Below are 23,085 nucleotides of genomic sequence, written 5' to 3'. Positions count from 1 at the left end.
AATATTTCTTAATCTTTATTATGTAACATATCCAATAAAAAAGCTTCTTACAGAAAGAAAAAACAGACAGGAAATGTCCAGTAACACAAAACATCTATTTCTCAGATGATTAAATAAGGATAACATGCCCGAAAGATTTCAAAGCATTTCAACACAAAAGTCCAATTTCTATTATTTTAAAGAAGTGTCATCAATTAAAAGCCAGTCTTTGTCATCTATGCTGACAGGTTGTTGTCAAGAAAAGCAGTAACTCAAATCGTTGACGGTCACCTTTATGTTGTAAGGTCAGTTGTAATGTCTCTTAAAGTTCTAGTAATATTGACAGCGTGACTGATCCGGATAAAAGAATAACTGATCCTTGGAATGTCACTCAAACCACCTTGACAGAGAAACTGATCAAATAAGTCATTCAATCCGCTCTGACAGAGAAACTGATCCTTGCAAAGTCACTCATAATACTTCGACAAAGCAACTTATCCCAAAAAGTCACTCAAACCACTTTGACAAAGCAACTGATCCTAAATAGTCACTCAAATCACTTTGACAAACAACTGATCAGGAAAAGTCAGTAAAAGCATTTGGACAAAACAACTGATCTCGAAGTCACTCATGAAAAGAGCAGCTGATCCTGAAACTCAAACCACTTGCAAATATCAATTGATTTTGTGTAATTCACTCAAACCACTTAGACGATGCTGATTTCTTTGCCATAAAACTATTCTTGTACTTGTTGACCATCTTGTCGAAATCATCATAAACCTCACGTCTTTGTTTCTTTTGCTTTGGTCCCTGTAAACAAAAATACATGTTAACGGACGGCCTTGTTACTTACTGGGGATACTTTAAAATACTAGCAGTAGCACAAAAGCCTTTTCAGTTATTTTTGTGATGAGTAAGGGTTCACTGCATCCATCAAAAGTTACCCTACATGAAAACACTATAATAGCTGTGTTACTCAACCTGTTTGGCTCACATTCTTCAAAAAAAGATAGCAATACAATTAAATTCCAAATTAACAGGGGTGGCAAAATCTATTCAAGGTATTGTTGGCGTTATCCCAGAGCATAAATGGACAAGTTTAAGAATTTAGTTATTTACTATATTAATCGTGTTCTGAGAAAACTGGGCATAATGCATGTGCGTTAAGTGTCGTCCCAGATTAGCCTGTGCAGTCCGCACAGGCTAATCAGGACAACACTTTTGGCTTTTATGACATTTTTCGTTTAAATGAAGTCTCTTCTTTGCAAAAATCTTATTAAGGCGGAGTGTTGTCCCTGATTAGCCTGTGCAGACTGCACAGGCTAATCTGGGATGACACTTTACGCACATGCATTAAGCCCCATTTTCACAGAACAAGACACTTTTTGTCTCCAAACTTCACTAATGTCAGAGGAAAGTTACCCATAATTCAAAGGTTTGCAAAAAGACAATTAATTCATCAAGCAGAAATACTTTTTTTGTTAAATGCAAAACAAAACAAGATGCACGGTAGGATACAAAGAAAAAGGCTAATCAAAATGCCTCCCTATATGAAAGTGAGGGCTTACAAATGGACAAGCAAGGCACTATGCCACATCAGCATACCTGCTCATAAAGAACTATGAATATAAAGTGCTATACTGGAATGCAGACCCCACCTGTTCGTGTGATTGGGCAGGTCGCTTCAGTTGCTGGCCCTTTTTAAACCCCTTATCCTTGGCCTTTTTCCCCTGTGGTCCACCAGGGTTACGGGACTTGTGGCGAACCTTTGGGCCCCAGTGAGATGGCAGACCTACCATAATCACATAACAACAATCACTCTGTTTCATGCTTAACGCATTTATGCCTAGTGGACTCTCCCATCATTCTAAATTGGATCAATTTATTTCCAAAATTAGGGATGTCTAGTATATTTATTTCTATATTTAGAATATTTCTTACAGAAATTCCTTTAAGCAAACAGCGTAGAACCAGATGAGACGCCGCATCATGCAGCGTCTCATTTTGGTCTACGCTGTTTGCCAAGGCCTTTTTCTAGACGCAAAGCATATAAGGGTTAAACAATTGAAGTAAAAAATGTATTAATATTCCGTATCTTAGAAACATAAAATATTCAATTTAAGACTCTCAAAACTACACTTACTCCAAATTTACCTTTTCTACTATCATATTGCACTTTACTACTGCATGAATGTTCATTTATAACAATTTGTATTCATACTACAGATATTTCCAATATGCTCTATACACTACTATCGTATTTCCAAGTTTCCCTTCACTGTCATTGCAGGGGCTTACACTAATATATTCATTTCCTTAAGGAGACTTACACCAATATAATTGTTTCCTTAGGAGCATTACACCAATATATATATAACCATAAGAAATCTACACCAATATATTCCTTTTCTCAAGAAGCCTTTCATCAATATATTCCTTTCCTCAAGAAACCTTACACCAATATATTCCTTTCCTCAAGAAGCCTTTCACCAATATATTCATTAATATATTCATTATCTGCAGTTCTTACAAAAATGCTCTATAGACCACTTTTCCTAACTTTCCCTTCACTGTTATTTCACGAGCCTAATACATAGAGGATATTTGTTGGATTCGGTGGATTATCGATTTTAATTCATGGACGAGTGGCGTAGCCACGAATGAAAATATATTTTTTCTATGATCACGAGTGAATTAAATTCGATATTCCACTGAATCCAACAAACTTTCTTTTTATTTTATGCTTTTTATTCACAGTTTATATACATTGTTAAAGAGTTTAACCAAAGAATTTCGCTGGGATAATGACGTCATTTCATCAAAAAAATGACGTCATTTCACAGTAAACAGTGAAACAGTGAAATTATCAGTTTTAATTCACTGATATTTCTCTATAAACCACCGGAAAGCATAAAATAAATAAATATATAAGTTAACTATGGTTCTTACAAACATGCTCTATACACTATTCTTGCCAAAAACATTTCCCTTCACTGTACCTTTTGGTGCCTTATTTGGCCTCATCTGCTTGTCTTTCTCCGACAGTTGAATCAGTGGAAGGCTAGGAGACTTCTTGGAGTTCCCAAACTGTTTCTTCGCTGGCTGTTGTTGAGCTGATTTAACCGCCTCTTGGTATTGTTGCTTTGACTGAAAATGGTTATAATGCAAATTATTTATTTATTTCTGAACAAATATAACAAAAGCAAACGGCAAACACTTCATCAGAATACAATATACTTGTTTCCTGTTGCAATTGTTTACACAATGATTTATGGATTCATTTATGTATTCACCAAAATGATTGTATAACTATGCAGGGCTCAACATTAACCTAAAAACCAAATTGCCCTGAACATAAATGCCACTTGCCCAAACATGAAATATCACATTAACTGTAAACGTCATATTTTTTTAATAAAGATCAAAATGATACACCACAAAACCTTTTTTACTTTTGCACATTTAACAAAATGATTACAGCAATTTAAGTCTAATAAAATTTAAGGTAGCGCACCTCTAACGGGCACATATCCAAATATAATCTAATTAATTATTTTCTTAATCAGCATCATTTCACTAAACTACATGCAAATTTGTAGGTAGGCTTTCCATGCTTTTTAAAAAAACATACCGTTTATTTCAAAACCACCCCCACGCTCGGCTTTTGTCCAATTTATTTTCACCGCTGGGGTATATAAAAGTTCCATAATTCATTCAAATTTCCAAATATGGGCATGCAGTTGGTGTGTACAGATGCTGTAAAGGTGTTTAAAGTTTAAACAAGATGAAATAAGTATTCTTTTACAGATATTTATTTTTTACAATTTTTTATCTATGGAAGAGCGCCATAAAATGTAAGTGATTTCAGCCAAGTAAAAATTGGGTCGGTTAAAAACAAAGTGTCATAAAATTCAAAATAGTATCATTTAAGTCATATTTTAAACTTAGTTTTTATAGAAACACTAAAAAATACCAAGAAATAGACAGATTTACCGTTTACTTTTTGAAATAAAAATAAAAATGCTACATGCATGGTTCGTATTTTCAACAGTAAATCACCCAATTTCGCCATAACGTTTTAATTTTAATAATTGAAAAATGTGCATAAAAATTGCAACATATTTAACAATAAATATAGCTTATATGCCATATTAAATCAAATTACGTTAGAAAATAAATAAAACGCGTCGCAAAAAAAGTATACGTCGTCGGCAGAATTCGAACCTGCGCGGGAATATCCCAACAGATTTCTAGTCTATCGCCTTAACCACTAGGCTATGGCACCTAATAGTAGGCTCTTCAACCTTCGAAGAAATCGCGGGAAATCATTAGAGGTGCGCTACCTTAATGCTCTTTGTGTTTTTTTGCACTTGCCTGGGCGGACAACTAGATTATAAAATGACTTGCCCAGAGCCAGGGGCAATAGAACAACTGTTAATGTTTAGCCCTGCTATGAAAACTTCTTATTTTGAAACTTGATCTTAGTTAAAGCTAAAAGCTAGAAATGGAATAAACATACCCTATGTGACTATTTTAAGCTTGTTAGACTCAATTTGAAATCGCACAATTCTTAGTATATAACTTCATAAGACATCTACACTTTGACAACCATTAGTCATATATGTTTGTTTTGGAAAAGTCCTTTCACAATAAGGATTAAAATAAAAATAAAATGCTAGTGGCACACTACCTGGATCTTTTCTTTCCTTTTGGCCTGAACTTCAAGAGCCTTCCTGTTTTCTAATGAGAACTCCACAATCAGACGCTGCAAAGAATTCAAATAATGTATTAAACTATTTGAAAATGCAGTGAAGTTAAATCAATAATGTTTTATCATATTTTACAAGACAATGAACTCAATTAACACATATTTCAATAAGACAATTAAATGGACTAAAATAATTCAATTTCCACTTTATTGAATGTAATTAAATAATGAGCATCCACTAAAATATCTGAAATATTTTTTATGCTTATGAAAGCCTTGATTATCCCCACATTTTTCAGAGAAAAAGTGGGGATATTGTGGTGATGTGCGTCTGTCCGTACGGCGTGGCCACCTGCTCCTCCTACATTATTAGCACTAGAACCTTGAAACTTACTTACATGGTAGCTATGAGCATATGTGCTACGGTGACAGTGACGGAATTTTGATCTGACCCCTGGGTAAAAAGTTATGGGGGTTGGGGCGGGACCGGGTCAGAGATTTTCACTCATTTTTTTATGTTATTTTACATTAACTTCTTCATATCTGCACGGATTCACTTCAAATTGATACTGAGCCTCTCTTATGACAATACGGTCAACCTCAACTATGCATTGCCCCATTACCAACCCTGGGGCGCCCCGGCCACATAGGCCACGCCCTCCCAAAATTGCCTTTTACTATAATTTCTTCATTTCTACACCGATTCACTTCAAATTGATACTGAACCTCTCTTATGACAATACGGTCAATCTCAGCTATGCATGGCCCCATTACCAACCCTAGGGCACCCCGCCCACCTAGGCCACGCCCACATAGGCCACGCCCTCCCAAAATTTCCTTTTACTATAATTTCTTCATTTCTACACCGATTCACTTCAAATTGATACTGAACCTCTCTTATGACAATACAGTCAATCTCAGCTATGCATGGCCCCATTACCAACCCTGGGTTGCCCCGCCCACATAGGCCATGCCCGCATAGGCCATGCCCACATAGGCCACGCCCACCTAAAATTGACTTTTAATATAATTTCTTCATTTCTACACCGATTAACTTCAAATTGATACTGAACATCTCTTATGACAATACGGTCAATCTTAACTATGTATGGCCCCATTACCAACCCTGGGGCGCCCCGCCCATAATAGGCCACACCCACCCAAAATTGTCTTTATCCCCACGCTTTTTGAAAAGTGTGTGGATATTGTGGTTATCTCTGCCGTCCGTCCGTCCGTCCGTCCGTCTGTCAGTCCGTCCTGGCCACTATCTCCTCCTACACTATTAGCACTAGAACCTTGAAACTTACACACATGGTAGCTATGAGCATATGAGCGACCCTGCACTATTTGGAATTTTGATCTGACCCCTGGGTCAAAAGTTATGGGGGTTGGGGTGGGGCCGGGTCAGAGATTTTTACTCATTTTTTAAGGTTATTTTACTATAATTTCTTCATTTCTACACCGATTGTCTTCAAATTGATACTGAGCCTCTCTTATGACAATATGGTCAATCTCAACTATGCATGGCCCCATTACCAACCCTAGGGCGCCCCGCCCACATAGGCCATGCCCACCCAAAATTGCCTTTTACTATAATTTCTTCATTTCTACACCGATTCACTTCAAATTGATACTGAACCTCTCTTATGACAATACGGTCAATCTCAGCTATGCATGGCCCCATTTCCAACCCTGAGGCGCCCCGCCCACATAGGCCATGCCCACCCAAAATTGACTTTTACTATAACTTCTTCATTTCTACACCGATTCACTTCAAATTGAAACTGAACCTCACTTATGACAATACGGTTAATCTCAACTATGCATGGCCCCATAACCAACCCTGGGGCGCCCCGGCCACATAGGCCATGCCCACCCAAAATTGCCTTTTACTATAATTTCCTTATTTCTACACCAATTCACTTCAAATTGATACTGAACCTCTCTTATTACAATACAGTCAATCTTAACTATGCATGGCCCCATAACCAACCCTGGGGCGCCCCGCCCACATAGGCCACGCCCACCCAAAATTGCCTTTTACTATAATTTCTTCATTTCTACACCGATTCACTTCTAATTGATACTGAACTTCTCTTATGACAATACGGTCAATCTCAACTATGCATGGCCCCATTACCAACCCTGGGGCGCCCCTGGGTCAAACATGAGGCGTGGGGATACGCATCGGCCTCTGCCGCGCCATTTCTAGTTATAAATAAAATAAAAACAAACACACGGGTGAGCATCAAAACATAACTGATTACCCTTCACCCCCATTAAACACTTAAACATGATGTGTTTGTGAAACACTAAGTCCCCCATATATTTGACCTTTGACCTTGAAGTATGATCTTAACCTTTCACCACCCAAAATGTGCAGCTCTATGAGATACACATGCATGCCAAATATCAAGTTGCTATCTGCAATGTTGCAAAAGTTATGGCCAATGTTAAAGTTTGACGCAAACAAACAAAACAACAAACAAACAGACAGGGAAACAAGAGCACCGCCTTGCGGGTGCAGACCGCCCATCTATTTTTTTTTAAAAGGTGAAGGGACCTATCTCAATTTCAATCACAAAGAAGGGAGGGGTGAAGTGGAGAGGGTGTATAGTGTGGGGTGTGGTCATTTATTAAATTATCTTCCAAAAATGAAAAAAAAAATGGAAAAAAAACATGTTTCAAACAAAAAAAAATTTTAATTTTTTTTTGGGGGGGAGGGGGGGGGGGGTTGGGCCGATGTATAGTGTGAGGGTGTGGTGGTCATTTATTAGATGAACTTTAAAAAATATATATATTGGGGGGGATTGGGGGGGGCGTGGGGATGGTTTGGGTGGAGTCTATTGTGGTATGTCAGGTATGTACAGTACCCTCATGATAGCATGAAAGTATTTGAAGTTTGAAAGCAATAGCCTTGATACTATAGAAGTAAAGTGGATCTAAACACAAAATTTAACCATATATTCAAAGTTACTAAGTCAAAAAAGGGCAATAATTCTGTAAAAATGATAACCAGAGTTATGCAACTTGTCTTTTACTGTCCCCTTAGGATAGTTTGTGAGTGTTCCAAGTATGAAAGCAATATCTATGATACTTTAGGGGTTTAAGTGGACCAAAACACAAAACTTAACAAAATCTTCAATTTTCTAAGTATAAAGGGCCCATAATTCCGTCAAAATGCCAGTCAGAGTAACATTTCTTTGCCTGCACAGTCCCCTTATGATAGTTAGTGAGTGTTGCAAGTATGAAAGTAATAGCTTTGATACTTTAGGAATAAAGTGGACCTATACACAAAACTTAACCATATTTTCAATTTTCTAAGTATAAAAAGGGCACATAATTCTGTCAAAATGCCAGTCAGAGTTACATAACTTTGTCTGCACAGTCCCCTTATGATAGTTAGTAAGTGTTGTAAGTATGAAAGCAATAGCTTTGATACTGTAGGAATAAAGTGGACCTAAACACAAAACTTAACCAAATTTATCAATTTTTTTTAAGTATAAAAAGGGCACATAATTCTGTCAAAATGCTCGCCAGAGTTATCTAACTTTGCCTGCCTAGTCCCCTCATGATAGTAAGTAAGTGTACCAAGTTTGAATGCAATAGCATTGATACTTTATGAATAAAGTGGACCTAAACGCAAAACTTAACCGGACTCCGGCGCAGACGCCGACGCCAAGGTGATTTTTTCAAAAAATAGATGAGCTAAAAACAATATGTCCCCTAGTATAGACTGGGAGACATAAAAAAAGACATAATGCATACCTTTTTCTCTCCAAAAATCTCTGGATTGTTATTTGTATGTCTGAGGGCGGAGAGTGCGTGCTGATGCTCCCCAAAACTGATGAAGGCAAACCCAAGTGACTTGCCCCTGCCTTCTGAGTTCAACCTGGCTCTGTCCCTCATTATACGGCACTATAATGAAATATATCTTGGGCTATAATAAGTTTGTACATGAAGAAATGTTTGTTTTTGTTGGTTCACTCATCAAGTTAAATCAATGGTGCATGTGTGTTAGAAAAAAAATCTTTATTTATAAGGAAATATACTATTCACAAGTTTCGAAAGTCTAGGATTCAAATGAACATTAAGTACTTATATTTTCACAACTTACAAGCTTAAATGAGATAAAAACCAAACCTGATGGGACCTAATTCCATTTCTAAAGCCCTCAAACTAACTGCAGGGTTTTTCTTCAGCTTTTTGGGAAAATAGCCCATGGCTTTGAAATTGGGAATTTTATCAGCTTTTTCAAGAAAATGGGAAAATCAGTAGGGATTTTAAACTACATGAAAGAGTTCAACATCTTTAATCACAAACACTATTATGATGAACAATTTAAACTTATAGTGCACATAAACGCAAAAGTACCATTAATACCTCCAAAATAAGAGCCTTGGGGTCGCCAGCAGCGTCCTTGAAGATCTTGCGTAGTGACTGCTCGTCCACAGTTGGTGGAATGTTACGTACGCAGAGACGCAGAGGTGAGATGAAGATGTTGATGTTCTTCAATTTCTGTCTCTTCACTTCATCCACCTTTCGAGACATAAACATATTTTGATACCATTGACATTTTTTCTGCATATGTTATCATCAAGAACATGTGAATTTTTTTACTAACATTTTTTAAAATAAATATCCGTTAAATTTGAAATAACATGACAGATATGCATGTGTTTAATTACATAAAGAAAATCCCACATCTTTTATTACAAAATTGGGAAGAAGACTTGGTTTTAAGCGTGTTATTTTGAAAATTCTTTAAAATGGGTGTCTTTCAGATCATGAAAGAAGTTTGGTAAGTATTATATTCCAATTCATAAGCTAAGTTAGAAAACTGAGTTACTGTGCTTTCTACACTGTATTTTCCACCCATACTTTTTACTAGTAACAAAATGATTTTATCTGAAACAAAATAACCTTTTAATATTTCATGTTTATCTCATAACTGGCTTAATTGTCATCATGAATTGATTTAACGAGTGATAAATATTGCTGAAAAAAGTCTATGTGAAATCTGCATATTTTAAACAAAATCAACATCAAAGTTCCTCATCAAGTATGTGAGTTCAAGTACAGAGAGTTATTCAGGGGGTATTTGCCTTATTTATAACCTTCAAAGTATCTTTAATTCGTAAGAAACAACACATTAATGATTTACTCACATGTCTCAATGAAATAAATAAACCAGTAAAAAACCTGAAACAGCTAGATGGTGCCATTAAAGATTGCCTGGCAGTTGAGATATCATGGGTTCAATCCACAATTTGGGAATATGCTTTAGATCTCCTCCAAAGACATGAAGTGCTCTTACTAAGAAAACGACCCCTGAGTTTCTTTTTCAGCCTTAGACTTTTGTTGCATTTTAGCTTAAATATATAAATATATATTTAGACTAAAGATTATGTTTAACTGTGTTACCTTCATGCGTTTTTCGAGGTCCTGTTTAGTAAGCCCTTCGGCTGCCTGGGTCCCAGGTCGGATCACTAAACAGATGCAAATAAAATGTTCTCACTTGAGTGTATCATTCATAAAGCATTGCAAAGAATGTTTACCTATAATCATATTTCTTTATAACAAATACCTGTACAGATTACTGAAACCCATATCAATTGAAAATATTTGCCATCAGTTCTTAAGTAAGAAAATGACATTATTTCACTGAAAACCTTATAAATGGAAAATATTTGGCATCAGTTCTAAAGAAAGACAAAGACATTATTTCACTGAAAACTATTCAGTGAGTAAGAAATACTTTTAACATTTGAAGGTGCTTAGTGCTTATTAATATAAACTTTCCTGTACAATATTGTTATCTTTTACTTTTGTCCAAAAAGAAACCTTTTACATTTAATGAAAAAAGGTTTGACATACATGAGCATTTGTTTTGAACCTATTTATTTTAGCTTGATTGCATCAAAAGCCCTAGGCTTATATAAACGCTCTTAAGTCCGTTTCCTGGGCCTAGAACCAGTACTTGGTGTCTTTGGGTGAGATCTAAAGAACGCTCCCACGGCGGGGATCGAACCCGTGACCTCCCGGTCGCTAGGTTGACACCATATCCATTACACCACAGCGACCTTTAAGTGCATTTATGATTGATATTAGCAAGTTTAAAAGAGCACTAATGCTTTCCTGAGGCATCAATATTCCATTAAAGCCAAAAGGTTTCAAACATCTATACGGCATCACTTACTTCCTTCCCGAGCCAGGTACAAGTTTCTATTGTCTTTCTTCTCCTTATCTTTCTTCTCCTGAAAGTCGGCCGCCTTCTCCCTTGACACGGCCAGCGTGATGTTCAACTGGCGTCCGTCCAGGGTCAGGTTCCCGGCCTCTCCCTCGCGCAGGCAGTGGTCCGCTGAGTCCTTGGAGACGAACCTCACAAACCCCATACCTGGCATGTGCATTAATTTGCAGAGTTAGGTCACAACTTTTCAATGAAATACAGACAAATCTTTAAAAATATTGAGAATTTTCCTCTAGGGCCCTCCCCCTGTTTTGGGGCATGCCATCCATAGTCTTGGTTTGGCAGGATTTTTACCTCCTTTTTAATTCAAATAAGAAGTTTTCAATAATACCATAATAATTTCCAAAAGTCTGTTTCATCCAATAAACTACCGTTATTCCTGCAATGCCGTATTGTAAGTTGCTCAGGAATTACACTCATTTTCTTGAAAATATTAGAACACAGATAAAATAAATATGTTACCCTTTTCCTTAAATGTTCACATTAGGGGGCGGGGAAGATAGAATTTTTCACTTTTAACACATTTCCAGTTTAATGCTAAGGTGGTGATAATGTACCTTTGGAGAACTCTGTCTGCTGGTTGATGACCACCTTGGCATACTTGAGCTGCCCAAACTTCTCAAAGAACTCCAGCATGCCTTCCTCCATGGTATCAAAGGAAAGATTCCTAAAACAAAAGAGCTTCCTGAACTAATATATGGAAAACCCTAATGTGTGCTGCTGCAGTCCCTTTAGTTTGCACCTTTTTGTTCCAGCTCAAAAGAAGCAAAAGCATTGGGTAAAGGCCAATAGAGACGCCCTTGCTTTGTGTTTTGGTGTCTTTCTTAGGAACACTTCCTGAGTGGGATTTCAACCAAGGACCTACCAGTTGCAAGCAGGACCCCTGTCATCATATCCAATACACTGAAACACCTCTGTCTAGTGCATTTAAATACCCTGCATATATTCAGAATTTTTAATACATGTCAGTTATTATGTGTTTGCAGAATGGTTCTCAATTACGAACATTCACAAATGGTTATGTTGATTTTTTAGGACACATCACCAAATATTGCATACAGAACCATCACATTAGAAGTTACCCGGAACATTGAGTATAAGTTAACTTATTTCTATGCACCTTTCTATATTGAGGTTGATAACATGCTCATTTGAAGTAATTTTTATAACCACATTTGAGCTGCTGTTTTAATGTTTTTGTTCTATGAAATTAAATACAAGGGTCGGTGTGTGATTTTAAATAACTGAAGGGGAGGAGAACACCTTAACCCCTTAATGCGTACCAAAAAATTTTTTATATCAAAATAGAATAATTACCATTAAGAACTACTTGTAAAACTTATTTGGTGCTAAAAGAGAAAATCAGACAAAAGACGAAATCAGACCCCTGAAAATAAATAGAAAGAACTTTTAGTTGATCAGATCTAATTTTTAGTTGTACATAAAAATAAACCAACTCTGGTAACAATTGTAACAATCCCATCAACAATACATCAACTTACCAATCAGTAAATATCTAACTACTGCTGTATTAGCTGCAATTATCAACAATTTCTAAAGGAAATCTATTTACTTAACACACTGACAGCATATAAAGTATTTAATAAGATATTTTATATCAAACACAACATAAAATAAAACAACTTTTTGTAGCACTTCAGTTATCTTAAAATCAGTCCCCTTTAAAGTGCCACAACAATTACTGTCATAAGGTCAGGTATTCTTGTTGCTATTACATGCCTTAAGTCAAATATACTTGCCATTCTACTGCACAATATTGGTATAGACCTAAAACATTTAACCAGACATGATGGCCAGTATTCAGGAATTCGAACCTGGACCTCGTGCAGTGCATCTGGCCAAGTCCCAGGGTCTGCAGATTTTCTTTGAGACTGCTTTAAATGGTTGTAAAATATTTATTGTTTATAACCTTACCTTATAAAGAGGGTGCAACCATCATTGGTGTCAGTACGGCCTTGAAAAGATTGCTTCTTTATTGCTTTCTTATTGTTTTTAGTGGCATCATCTTCATCCTCTTCACTGTCTCCCTGATCATCTTCATCTTCTTCATCATCATAATCTTCATCGTCATTGTCACCTTCCTTCTTCAATTTATCATCATCTTCTTCTTCCACTCCATCATCGCTTTCTTCATCCCCTTCATTGTCGTCTGATGATACCCCCTCATCATCAGATTGCTCCATCTTTATGTGTGTATTTGTCAGCTCACTGGAAGACGAATCACTCCTTGCACTGACAGAACCCTCATCAGAGTCATTGTCACTGTCATCTAAAACAGGTACAAATAATATTAAATGCATGTAACTCAATACTATTCAGTAATGTTGTTTCCAATCTGCAGATATTCAGTAAATGTTCCTGCATGTGACCATATCCCTATAACAATTTTCTCACAATGTTGTGTACTAGAAGAAAGAAATCTGTACGTCACCTGACTATTGTGATCACTTTAATCTAGGAAAACAAAATCCTTTGAGGCGCGCTCTGTTAAAAAGAGGGATTCATGTGCGTACAGTGTAGTCTCAGATTAGCCTGTGTAGTCTGCACAGGCTGATCAGGGACGACACTTTCCGCCTAAACTGGATTTTTTCTAAGAATGGACTTTCTTTTAACGAAAAATACCATAAAGCAGAAAGTGTTGTCCCAGATTAGCCTGTGCAGACTGCACGGGCAAATCTTGAACAGCACTTTACACACATGCATTAAATCCCCTTTTCATAGAATACTGCCCATTTTGTGATGTGGTATTTATATCCTTGGTTGCTTATAACACGTGGTTACATCTACTTTTAATCTCAAGCAAAAAAGTGTATTGTTGTTTTTCAAACTGTCTGAATTCCTTTTCTACAAGATGAGTGCTTCATAACTGTTAAACCTTTCTATTTCAGGCACATAAAAACAACTTAAGATCATTGATACTTGTGGTGTTTGGGGATACTGGAGTAGGAATATGCACTAGAAATTATGAGTGCAAAAAACACATCTCTTGATCGAGAGCTATATTTCATTTACCTTGCTGCTTCTTTGCACTCTCATACTTGTCTTTCGGAAGGGCCCAGTCCACAGCAACACTACGACCTAGGAAAAAGAACAAGCACTTTGTTAATATCTAGTTATTGTCACATGAGCTACTGAACATATAAAAATATAAGATAGCAAGTCTTTCAAATGCATATAATATATGACATTACAGTTTCTTCAAGCCCTAGAGAGTTGACATTTTCATTGGAAACAAGAAAACCATTAACTCTTAATTCTGCTAAGAAATCATTTGAAATTAACTGACATTAATTTTTCTGAAGTGTCTTGAGATTATTACTTTTAATCGCCATATGCAATCTGAGCACACGTTTAATATCAGCCACATTACTTCTTGTTGTAGGTGTTAAAATAAATCAAGAAAAATCGAGCTGTTACTGTTTCCATTTTCCAACAAAACGTGATTCCCAAATATTTGGACATGTTGCCTTACATACAAAATAATTAAAATGTCATGGTAACCCTGGTCAGGTATAGCTTTTCTTTTCTACCACTGCTTTACCCATGATTTTCTGTGTATTCATTTGCTCCACAGCTTTGCTTGCCTCCTCCATAGTGTTGAATTGTACAAAGCCGAACCCCAGCAGCTTGCCCTCTGAAGGAAATTCACACTAGTTAGATACATATGATAGTGTGTGGTGAATATCCCAGATCAAGGCTCGTTAGTACTATTATTTACAGAATTTCCTGGGCAAACTTAGCAGATCTAAGCTTCTAGTAATAAGTGCACATATTTCTGCGAGTAATTGACATTCAATATAACCTAATCTCCTATTAAAAAGAGTTGTGATGTTTCACTCCATTTGAATATTGTTATTTCAAAGAAATCAAGACTAGACATGAAAGTTTCCAAATAATGATAGTAATATTGTTTTGCATGTGTAAAAGTTGCTGATATTATGGGGACAAAACTGAACTTTAATTTAATTGTATGCGGGTTTGCTCTGTTTTATCACTTACCTACTTTGTATTTTGATTGGGCTAGGACCAAAAAAGTATTCAAGCGAATAAACTTAATTTAAATAGTTTGAATTATAAAGTTTCTTTAAGTTATATAAAGAACAGAAAATAATATTGAAGAAAATATTGAAGACTTTCAATTCATTTAAAAACAAGATGTGTTTGTGAAACACTATGTTCCCCCATATATTTGACCTTTGACCTTGAAGAATGACCTTTATCTTGACCTTTCACCACTCAAAATGTGCAGCTCCATGAGATACACATGCATGCCAAATATCAAGTTGCTATCTTTAACATTGCAAAAGTGTATATTAAATGAGCAATGTGACCCATCTATTTGACCTTTGACATTGAATGATGACCTTGACCATGACCTTTCACCACTCATAATGTGCAGCTCCATGAGATACACATGCATGCCAAATATAAAGTTGACACCTTCAATATTGCAAAAGTTATGGAAAATGTTACAGTTTGATGCAAACCAACAAACCAACAGACAGGGCAAAAAAATTTATGTCCCCCACTATAATGGCGGGGGACATAAAAACCAATGTCTTTCGTTATGGAAACAAGAATTATAAGTGTTTCCTCAAAAAACTATTAACACTAAATCCATCTTACCAGCGCCCGTGGGGATGCTGATGTCCGTGATTTCCCCACACTGCTCAAATGCCTTCCTCAAACCATCCTCACCGCACTAAAATTAACACCATGATGCACCATTGTTTGTAGTATGCTTCTACATACAGCTTCTTCCTATGCAGTGATGGGAGTGACTTTTACAGAATTTTTACTTTCAAAAAAATTTATCAATGAGATGTGATCTATTTTGGTCTCAAATCATGAAGTGTTAAGGAGCCTTTATCTGTGAACGTTGTGACAAATCGAGCCTGAAAAAATTGTAAGGTAGTCCTCTTTAATTGAATAAGTCAGCAATATTTTTCATTCAGTTTTATATTTGCCAGGGGTGGGTTTAAGTAAACGCCTTGTACTCCTTTAAAACAGTGATCGTCATAAAACCCCTTATGAAATAATTATAATGTATTTCACGCAACATACTTTGAAGGAGAGATTTCGCACGATGACCCTTGACCTTCTGGTGCCTGCCTGAGGTGTCACGGCCTGTCTTTCCTGGGACATTTGCACCGCTTGCAGCATGCAGTCTAGCAACCGAGTAATATATGCACTTTAAATATAGCGAGAGTATTAATTACTTTGAGGTCGCGGTAGCGTAGTGGATGTGGTGTCCGCCTATCCACTGGGAGGTCACGTATTCGATCCCGAGAGAGCATTCTTGCTATCTCCTCCAAAGACACCAAGTACTGGTTCTCAGTCCCAGGAAATGGACTCGAGCACGTATCAATAAGCCTTAGGCTTTCGACATCATTGAGCCAAAATAAACAGGTTTAAACTATGAATTACTACTTTTGTAAGCCATGTTTCCTTTCTTACATAGGATGCACTTTTTGTACATAGTGTATATAAGGAATGTTGTTGGCCGTGTTTTCTGTCTTTCCTGGCACATTTGCACAGCTTGCAATACACAGTCTATGCATGAAAGTTAACATGATGAATATCTCTGAGCACGGGTGGCCTTGTAACGCCTTTGTATAGCACATCTTGAAACAAAATTATGGTTTGACAGGCCATGAACATGCAAAAGTAATCTTGCAAGCAGGGGTTTTAACCAAAATTAGTTAAAATACACCCTACCCTGCTCAATTTGGAAAAATGTATTTTTTCCTCAAAATTGTGAAAATTTAACATGATAGTACATAGTTAAAAACAAACTAGCACATATTATATGTAGAAACTTTTTGACCATACATTTCGCTCTACACATTCAATAAAATTGCAATTATTATAAATTATGTTTTCCAATTAGTGTGAATTGTTTTCTTAAAATTGGGAAAATTGTTACAATCTGGAATTATGAAGTAGCTGTAGATCAGTCTGTGTTATATAAGCTGAACAACTCCCTGGCTGGAATTTTAACATAATGTATAATGGGCCTTGAAAAAAATAAACGTTAAGAAACATTTTGCAAATCCAAGATTTTTTAAAACTCCAACAGACAGCATAATTGTATTATTATATTAAGGTGTAACTATGTTCATGTACATGGAGAAAGAATATTATTGTTTAACACTCCTTTGTTTAAATAATAATATAACACAACTTGCAAATGACTTGTCATAATACATTCATGTTCTCATGCAAAAACATGCAAGCCTTTTAACCCTTTACCACTCAGAAGCAAAGTAAACAAGATGTGTTTGTGAAACACTATGTCCCCGTATATGACGTTTGACCTTGAAGGATGACCTTGACCTTGACCTTTCACCACTCAAAATGTGCAGCTCCATGAGATACACATGCATGCCAAATATCAAGTTGCTATCTTTAACATTGCAAAAGTGTATATTAAATGAGCAATTTGACCCATCTATTTGACCTTTGACATTGAATGATGACCTTGACCATGACCTTTCACCACTTAAAATGTGCAGCTCCATGAGATATAAATGTGCAGCTCCATGAGATACATATGCATGCCAAATATCAAGTTGCTATCTTCAATATTGCAAAAGTTATTGCAAATGTTAAAGTTGGCGCAAACCAACAGACCAACCAACCAACAGACAGGGCAAAAACAATATGTCCCCCACTACTATAGTGGGGGACATAAAAATGGCTATGTGCTAACAGCATAAAACCAGAACAGCCTGCGAAAACAGTCTGTTCAGGCTTTATGCTGTTTGCTGCTCATCAGTATCTAAGGGTTGGAAATGAAGCCTTTAAATCTTGAATCTAGTAAGAAATGTCTTTAATTAAATGTAACTTTCTAAGGAACTACAAATGCGTCAAAATACGTATCTAAGTGGGAAAGGGTTAAAAGAGCTCCACATCCAATAAAAATACCGAAAAATTATCTGCCAGTTTACCACTGAAAACTAGACATAACTCACCTTTGTAAGGATGATTGTGCAGCTTTCTTATAGCCCGCTTGGCGTCCCGGATGCATTTGAACTTGAGATGAGCCACATTGGCACTGACCAAGTGGCTTTCTGCTAGCTGTTTAACACTCCTGAAATCATCATGTTCAACCATATAAATAACAATGCTATTGTCAAGCAATATATGTCCCCTACCTGCTCCACAATTTTTATAAATTCCACCATTGTCAGAATATTTTTTTAAATATTTGTTGCCATAGCAACCAGAATTTTTGACGTAGGAACAAAATGAAATGACGTGCCTAATCTCCATATTGCCATCTATCCATGTTTCAAGTTTCATGAAAAAATATGAAGAACTTTTTAAGTTATCGCAGGATCCAGAAAAGTGTGACAGACTAACTGATTGAATGAAGAACACACAGAGCACAAACCATAAGTCCCCTGTTTCACCGGTAGGGGATAATAAATGAGTAATCCTTCTATCATCAATTTAAATACCAGTACTTTCTACTTATATTTATGAGGATTGTGCAAATAAACATTTTGTATTTCCATAGTCTATGTCAAGTTGTATGCTACGCTTTGTTTTTATATTTTTAACAACTGCTGTTATAGTGGATTGATCTTGTGTTTGCTTGTTACATTTTGTTGAATTTGCAACAAATTTCATGTTTTAGGAAAATAAGTTAAGAAAAATGATAAAATAAATTAATTAACCCATTTATGCCAAGCGTCTAGAAAAAAGGCCTTGGCAAACAGCGTAGACCCAGATGAGGGTCTGCACTGTTTGCTTAAAGGAATTTCTGTAAGAAATATTCTAAATATAGAAATAAATATACTAGACATCCCTAATTTTGGAAATAAATTGAATCAATTTAGAAGGATGGGAGAGTCCACTAGGCATAAATGGGTTAATCTGATCTATTTCTTACATTTTCTCGAGACATTTGTTCAGCTCGTCAAGCTGCATGCCCGCTGGTAGCCCCGACAGTACAACTATCTTGGCCTTGTGATACTTGACATTCTTCATCTTTGGGGATTTCGTCCCTGCAAGAAATAGAAATAGAGTGTGTAATTTGTATGTCTTGTAATGTAATGTCCATCATTTTTTACCTCATATGCACAATAATTTTGAAATTGAGCGACAGTGGAACCGTTATGATTAAAATGCCAGGGAACAGGCCTAAACAATTTTTCCTGTGACCCACATATAACAACACTTTATTTAGCAAGGACCCAGTTCACTTACCTGGAATACCCTCCTTAGTTTCAGTCTCGTCCTCTTCATCAGTCCCTTCATCCCCCTCCACCTCCTCCTCTTGGCTTCCCTTCCCCCCAGGGTCATTGGCCACAGGTTCTGTCTTTGTCACGGGAGCCGGTCGAGGCTTTTTCTCAGATTTCTTTTTCTTTGTAATGTCTGCAAAGTCTATGAGCACCTTTCGACCTTCCAAGAGGACTTTCGCCTCCTTGGCCTTTTTAGCATCATCCCTGGTAGAACAAAAGAGCCTTGTTTTGGGAAAACAGGGCTTATTTTATGTGCGTTAAGTATTGCCCTGATTAGCCTGTGCAATCAGTCTGCACAGGCTTATCAAGGATGATACTTTCCACATAAACTGGATTTTGGTTTCAAAAAGACGTCTTGAAAACGAAAAATTCCATTAAACCAGAAAGTGTTGTCCTTGATCAGCCTGCATGGACTGCACAGGCTATTCTGGGACAACAATTTGTACACTTGCATTAAACCCAGTTTTCACAGAATAAGGCTCAAATTTACTTTAACTAAATGAAGTGTTCAGAAATGTTGCTTAAACAAGAGCTTTGTTGAGTTTAAGTATTTATATCTATTAGCAGAGTATATTGTAATGTGTTGAACAACAATCGTATAATATCTCTTTCGGAACATAAAAATAGCATTTGCCATTAATTGCTTATTCCAGAGCTCAACATAACAGTTGTCCTATTGCCCCTGGCAAGTAAAAGTTGGGTCCGGGCAAGTTATTTTATAATCTAGTTGTCCGCCCAGGCAAGACAGTGCAAAAAAGAACAAAGTTCATTTAACTTAAGACTTTAATTGCTGTAATCATTTTGTTAAATGTGCAAAAATAAAAAAGGTTTTGCGGTGTATCATTTGGATCTTTATTTTAAAATATGAGGCTAACAGTTAATGTGATATTTCATGTTTGGGCAAGTGGCTTTATGTTCAGGGCAAGTAGATTTTCTAAGAACTTGCCCGTTAGGTTAACGTTGAGCCCTGTATTCACAGCAGAAAATGCACAGAACAATTTGTAAAGACACAAAATGCTTTACAAAAATATTTTAGGAACAGAATGAGTGTTCTAGTTCAACCAAGGTTACTTACAAATCTGTAAATTTGATATAACCAAACCCCCTGCTTTTTCCAGTTTCTGCAACAAACAAATTGTTACATAAAATAACATACTCCTTAAATTCTGCATTGAACCTGTCAACAAATCAATTTAAAAAATGGTCTAAATAACTTGGTCTACCAAAATGCATGCAAGTAATACATGTATGCTGATATGTACAACGTTGCCTTATCCTCATTGGGTAACTTACTGCCTTATAAAAAATTTACAGCCAAGAGAACATCGCAATATTTAATTTTGTACAAAAGTTTCATAAAGCATAATATTAAATTAAACATCCATTTCACAAATGGGTTGTCATATGAAATATATTTCAGTTTTTGTTTACACTAACAAAGTGGACGATAAGAATTTCGCTGCTTGTTACTTAAAGTTAAAGGGGCTGTTTTAAAATACATTGTTTAATGGGTAGCACATGGTATTTTTGTTTATTTTGCAAAATTGTTATCTCTTGACTTATTGATGGGTCGCGATATTGTTTATTTGTGAATGTGATGGAGGTATACAAACTAAAACCAAATTAAAAGTTGGGCAAAATAAAAATATTTTTACAAAAAAATGGAACCAGAGACAACTCCGATATATTTGACATTGTGAAAAAGCAGGTTGCAATATAAAGGATAAGAAATTCATACCAGCATACACCTATATTACATCATTTTATACAAAACTGGCCAAAAGACCAGCCGCAAAATCACTCTGGCAGAATTTTGAAAACTTTGTATAAAGTTTATCACAATTTCAACCATGAACTAGCATTTAGTCATGCAGCATGAGACTATAATTTCCAACTTGAAAATTTGCATAAATAATGTTTGTTTGTTTTAATTTGTTACTTTGCAGGGCTTTTTTCCCATCTATGGGAAGAGAGGCCTTGGTCCCTATATTTTGTGAGTCTCAAACTTTTCAGAATTAAGAAAACATTAGTCGCGAACTGTTAAAAATTGTGAAATCATTAGTCGCAAACATTATATTCAAGGAACCTTTTCATGTTTTGGCAAATTTAGTTATTGACAAAATTGAAAAAAAAATGTTTCAGATTTGCACATTTTCGTTTTAGTTTTGATATTTTCCAGCAAACTGTAATACTGAACATTAACTATGCTCTGAAATATCCATTACATGCATTGTTTGACTATTTAAAAATCTGAAAATTATAAAGTGTTACAAATGTGAAACACTTTAATAATTTGGAGAAATCTGTTGTTAATGTTATATTTTGTGACAAAATGAGGATTGCTTATCTAAAGTATAAAAACCACCAGTCTCAATATCAGCATGGAATGCTATGTGGTTTAAATGTTAGTCTTTTACTGAAATTACTCTAAGGGTCAGTGGTGCTCGATTGGTTATTGTCAGCTCGGGTACTACTTAATTGTACCTCTTGTACTCTTGTATTCTCAAATATACCCAAAGAATGGGAAATATACTAAAACATCCCAGGACAATTTAGTCTGTAACTGAAATTTATTCCTGCCCAAAATAAGATGTGATTGTCATAATACACGCTATGCATTTAACAAAATTCTCGTTCAACAAAACCTGCCTCGACATGCTTTTTCAAGTATGTGTTTCAATAATATTTAGACCTTTTTACAAAATATTTAAATTAATATGAGCACAATAAATTTGATAAAAAAAAGATAACAATCACCAATTAAGCGTTAGAATTCTTGGGTATGTTTAAGTATATTTTCAGACGAAATTTCCGTACCTGGGATATAATTAGATCCGACAATAACTATTAAGCAAATGAGCGTCAGTGGTTCCAGCCCAGTTGAGGATTACCTTTTTTTCTTTTAGAGCTATTGTGTTCCAATGTTTACATTTATCACTTTTGAGCATTTAATGAGAAAATTCAATACATACCAAAATCTGTGAAAATGTCCCATTAAATTGTAAACATGTGAGCTTCGAATTTCTTTAAATCATGAAAATTTGAGTCGAGAACTTCTCAAATTTGTGAAAACATCCATTCTCTGAGGAAGAAAAAAGCCCTGCTCTGTCATTTTGTATAAACAAAATCTAGAAAAACACTGACGTCGCGAAAATACATAACTATGCTACATACCTTTATTGTTTACAAGGAAGCAATCTTTGATGGGACCATAATCTGAAAATTTGATTGCTAGTTGATCCTGTGTAATGGAATATGGCAGATTTCGCACGAATAGCGTCCTGCTTTCCTTCGACATTTTATACACGTGTGAGTGTTTACATTCAGTTTAAGGTGCGTCAGTAAGCCGAATATGGGATTTATTGCATGTTTTGCTAAATACCGACAACGCGTATATCTGCGTACCACAACTGGCACAAAACTAACAAGTCATCTTAATGAACTATACTAAGAAATTAAACTTATTAACTAATGCCTTACTTTCAAGGAATACAAAACTTAGAGAAAATTGTGATTAGTAAAGCTGTCAATTTGATAGATATACTTTAAAGGACTTTATCGCCTTCTTATATTTTATATACGAAATACATCAAACACTAAATCGCCATTCGTAGATTTCAGGATATCATAAGCAAGTACCAAAGTCAAAAAAGAATACAGATAAAAAAATGATATACAGATATAAAAGAATTGTATAATGCTCAATGGAAAATAACAAAACTTGTTGCATAATCTAATGAATAGTTAAGGGGACATCACTTTATTATACTTAACTATACTTAACTTTATCCGTAAGAGTTGTCTTTATTTATGAATATCCTATACAGTTTGTTGAACACTAGTAGCTTGGACATTTAAACATGTAGCCGCATACGCCT

General features: G+C 35.8%; 1 protein-coding gene and 1 long non-coding RNA gene across 2 annotated transcripts in view; one reads left to right on the top strand and one right to left on the bottom strand.

Moving 5' to 3' along the window:
* Positions 1–22,567, bottom strand: LOC127853573 (RNA-binding protein 28-like). Its single transcript, XM_052388225.1, has 19 exons — positions 22,382–22,567; positions 20,283–20,328; positions 19,173–19,411; positions 18,856–18,970; positions 17,933–18,051; positions 16,023–16,126; positions 15,585–15,660; positions 14,500–14,592; positions 13,971–14,036; positions 12,873–13,227; positions 11,495–11,604; positions 10,887–11,084; positions 10,112–10,176; positions 9,071–9,226; positions 8,456–8,605; positions 4,670–4,744; positions 2,979–3,126; positions 1,638–1,771; positions 1–789 (listed from the first exon to the last, which is right to left on the bottom strand). The coding sequence occupies exons 1-19, from the start codon at positions 22,503–22,505 to the stop codon at positions 673–675; spliced, it is 2,490 nt and encodes an 829-aa protein (XP_052244185.1). The 5' UTR covers positions 22,506–22,567; the 3' UTR covers positions 1–672.
* The window catches only part of LOC127853576 (uncharacterized), a 36,173-nt gene that overhangs the window by 5,252 nt on the left and 7,836 nt on the right, over positions 1–23,085 (top strand). The window contains exon 2 of the long non-coding RNA XR_008036668.1: positions 13,163–13,236. This is a non-coding gene — a long non-coding RNA (uncharacterized LOC127853576). The remainder of the gene's footprint in view (positions 1–13,162; positions 13,237–23,085) is intronic.

The sequence above is a fragment of the Dreissena polymorpha genome, chromosome 12 (genome assembly GCF_020536995.1).
Source record: "Dreissena polymorpha isolate Duluth1 chromosome 12, UMN_Dpol_1.0, whole genome shotgun sequence".
Taxonomy (NCBI): Eukaryota; Metazoa; Mollusca; class Bivalvia; order Myida; family Dreissenidae; genus Dreissena; species Dreissena polymorpha.
Note: the sequence above shows the minus strand (reverse complement) of the source record. Positions and strands in the feature narration are given on the sequence as shown.

What these genes read in the sequence shown, in the direction of transcription:
- LOC127853573 (XM_052388225.1), bottom strand. Translation starts at nt 22,505, where the DNA reads ATGTCGAAGGAAAGCAGGACGCTATTCGTGCGAAATCTGCCATATTCC. An exon ending in CAGCATCCCCACGGGCGCTG is followed by an intron (nt 14,593 to 15,584) that starts GTAAGATGGATT and finishes AATTTCCTTCAG; the next exon opens with AGGGCAAGCTGCTGGGGTTC. An exon ending in GGTTGCACCCTCTTTATAAG is followed by an intron (nt 11,605 to 12,872) that starts GTAAGGTTATAA and finishes CTTTTGTTTTAG; the next exon opens with GAATCTTTCCTTTGATACCA.